This window comes from Cynara cardunculus, unplaced genomic scaffold (genome assembly GCF_001531365.2).
Source record: "Cynara cardunculus var. scolymus isolate 2C unplaced genomic scaffold, CcrdV1 Un_Scaffold_2947, whole genome shotgun sequence".
In the NCBI taxonomy this organism is placed as follows: domain Eukaryota; kingdom Viridiplantae; phylum Streptophyta; class Magnoliopsida; order Asterales; family Asteraceae; genus Cynara; species Cynara cardunculus.
The window spans coordinates 1-2,959 of record NW_020201290.1 but is presented as its reverse complement, the minus strand read 5'-3'; the positions used below and the strand labels follow the sequence as shown (position 1 = coordinate 2,959).

The window sequence follows — 2,959 nt, the reverse complement described above, 5'->3', positions numbered from 1 at the left end:
TGGAATGTGTTGAGTATGAGACCTTGAGCTCGAGGAACGGCTCGAGCTTCTTTCAGGATGAGTTCAATAACCGGAGTTGATATGTCGTCGGAGCGACAGAAGCTGGCAAGATCCCGACGCCGGAGAATATTTTCTGTTCCCGGCACACTCTTTACCGGTTCGTCTAAATCATTACCTGAAGGGAAACCTAATTGAATGTCAAGACTAATGAGTTGTATCGAGATGCACGAGACCAATTCTTTTCTAAAATACTATTCATGAGTGAGCATGAGATTAAAATTGATCAAGGATTCAGATCTTTTCTTACGTTTTCTCAATATAATCTCTTCTCACATTATTTTTCGCATACACACACATGTACATAGTCTATCATATGCGGTTAGCAACCAACATATATATGTACATATATGTAAAGACACATATAGACATATACATGCACATATGCATATGCATATCTATATATGTGTGTATATATATACACATATAATCCATCATATGCAGTTAGCAACCAATATACATGTACATATATGTATAGGCATATACATACAGACAGACATACACATACATATACCCATATACGAATAACATATGCATATCCATGTACATATAAATTAACCTATACACATGCATACATATAAACATATAGCAAATTATACAAGATCGATCAAATTAAAACTTATACAGATAACAAAAAACTTAAAAAACACAAAATCTATATGGTCGTCGTAATTCGTCGATGATTTAAGCGACTGATTGACGACGGATTTAGGCAATCTGTCGCTAATCACCGACCGCCACGTTGATTTTAACATAAAATTTATAAAAGTAAAATTCAATCCGATTTAATAACGGATCTCTTCGGGAAAAGTACCCATGGTGGTCATTCATTGTTGTTAAGTTGGAAATTACCGACGGATTCTTGCCGTCGGTAATATCCATAGCCGAAAGTGTGTTTTCTAGTAGTGCCGGCCTCCGATTAAACTTCAATACATCATCTTTTTTCTCTTTCGGGCTATCATAAAATTTAAATATGTAGCCTTTACATTTGCGTAACTTCTCTCTGGATTTACATTGCCATCCTTTCATTTACATATGTCGAAATCGAAGGATCAGCGACGAATAACTCTTTTAGCGACGGATTTGTGAGGGAATTTTCCCACACCTCACTAATGCTCTACAATTTTTGTAGTGGTAAGGGGTGATTTTTGTTCCAAATTTATCACAAGTCAGGAGATAACGTACTTGACTTATATTTTCAATCTTGTTTAATTATTTTATTAAAAATTACAAACACTCTTTCTAGAAAGGATTTAATTACTTAATTAATACAGGTTATTTCGAAGTGTTTAATATGAATACGCACCTTTGAAGGGAACTTCACCAGCTTCGATAAGCGTAGGAAGATTCAAGAAACAACTCCACAAACAGCATGGACTGACGGTTTCGAAGCAAATCACCGGAGTCGAAGTCTCTATACCTACGTCCACCGCGAAACTGAAGCAAGCATCAGGGATCATCACCGTCACCGGCCGTTCCGAATWCCTACTCAGGCTACCGGAGATCATCATCTCCCGGAAAACCGGTTTACTCACAGCATCYACAGCAGTCATCACCTCCATAAACCCGTCGCGGGAGACTGGTTTGTCATGCTCCACTCCATCAGGGATGGTYTGGAATTGGAAGTTGGGGTAGCGGCTGAATCGGGATAAGACTYGAGTGTGGCGGAGGAGAGGGCGGTGGATGTGRTGGGTGTTGAGGAAGGTGACGTGGATGCCGGAAAGACATAGGAGTTCGGCTAACTTGAGAGCACAGTTAACCGGGCCTTGGAATGGTATCGGAAAGATTAGCACATGAGGTTGGAGAACCACGTTTTCTTGGTCCATGTTGGATGGAATTGTTAGGGATTTTGTTTTTGATAGTTGTATGGAGTATGATGGATGATGAAAATGTTGTAGGAAAGTATGTATGTGTAAATGGAGGTGAAATCAACAAAATATTGTTTTTAAAAAAGAAAGGAAATAAATGAATGTGGGCTTCTACAAGTCTAGAAAAGCCACAGGAAGAAAGGGTCGGAGTGGTTGCAATGCAACCATTAATTATTACTTGTTGATTTTATTAATCTTATTTTAAATCAAAATCATGTTTGCCTACTTCATCCATATATATATATATATATATATAGACTTGGGATCATGTGAGACCAGCCTGTTTTCGTGAGACCCGTGAGACCAGCATTTTACACGTAAACTTCACAGCAAAAATGCTGTGAAGGTGACTTTTTAAAACCTTCACAATGTTTTTGTTGTGAAGGTTCGACTTTTTTTTACACATTCACAGTGTTTTTGCTGTGAAGTTTACGTGTAAAATGCTGGTCTCACGAAAACAGGCTGGTCTCACGTGAACCCAACCACATATATATATATATATATATATATATATGGGCCTAATCAAATGAGAACTAATTAGTTTGTGGTAACTATAAGAACCAATGTGAGCCAATTATTTAAATAATTAATGTTATATCCTAAAATAACATAAAGGGTAAATTGGTAATGTTTATAATCATAAAACCCTAACCCTCTTGTTCTTCCTTCTTTCATCGACTAACCCTCTTTTTCTATTGCTGCTTCTTCTTCTTCATCAAGCCGGCCGAYGATTTGTAACGCTGCCCTCTCACTCCCGCCAGAGATTGAAGAAGATAAAGAGTTCGACACCATTCTTCGTCGTCGACGGCGCTAATCGAAATTCGGTTGGCGGTGGATTGATTTGTAAAGCCGCCCTCTCACTTCCGCCGCCCTCAACTCCAATCTCCTGCTCAACAAGGTACCATAGATTTACARAGTGGAATTCTCCATGCCGAGGAGAAAGATTATAAACTGCCTACAATTACTTCTTTGAAGCATTTGAAGCATTCAATGCTCTTGATGATCCCAGAGCAGTTTACAGTCTCAAATATATG

The 2,959-nt window shown here is 38.3% G+C and overlaps 1 protein-coding gene across 1 annotated transcript in view; it reads right to left on the bottom strand.

Moving 5' to 3' along the window:
- The window catches only part of LOC112503386 (7-deoxyloganetic acid glucosyltransferase-like), a 6,245-nt gene extending 4,273 nt beyond the window's left edge, over positions 1–1,972 (bottom strand). The window contains exons 1-2 of the mRNA XM_025107443.1: positions 1,364–1,972; positions 23–175 (exon numbers count right to left, since the gene is read on the bottom strand). Of these exons, the coding sequence (XP_024963211.1) occupies positions 23–175; positions 1,364–1,883 (673 nt within the window). The 5' untranslated portion in view covers positions 1,884–1,972. The remainder of the gene's footprint in view (positions 1–22; positions 176–1,363) is intronic.
- Positions 1,973–2,959: the final 987 nt, after the last annotated feature.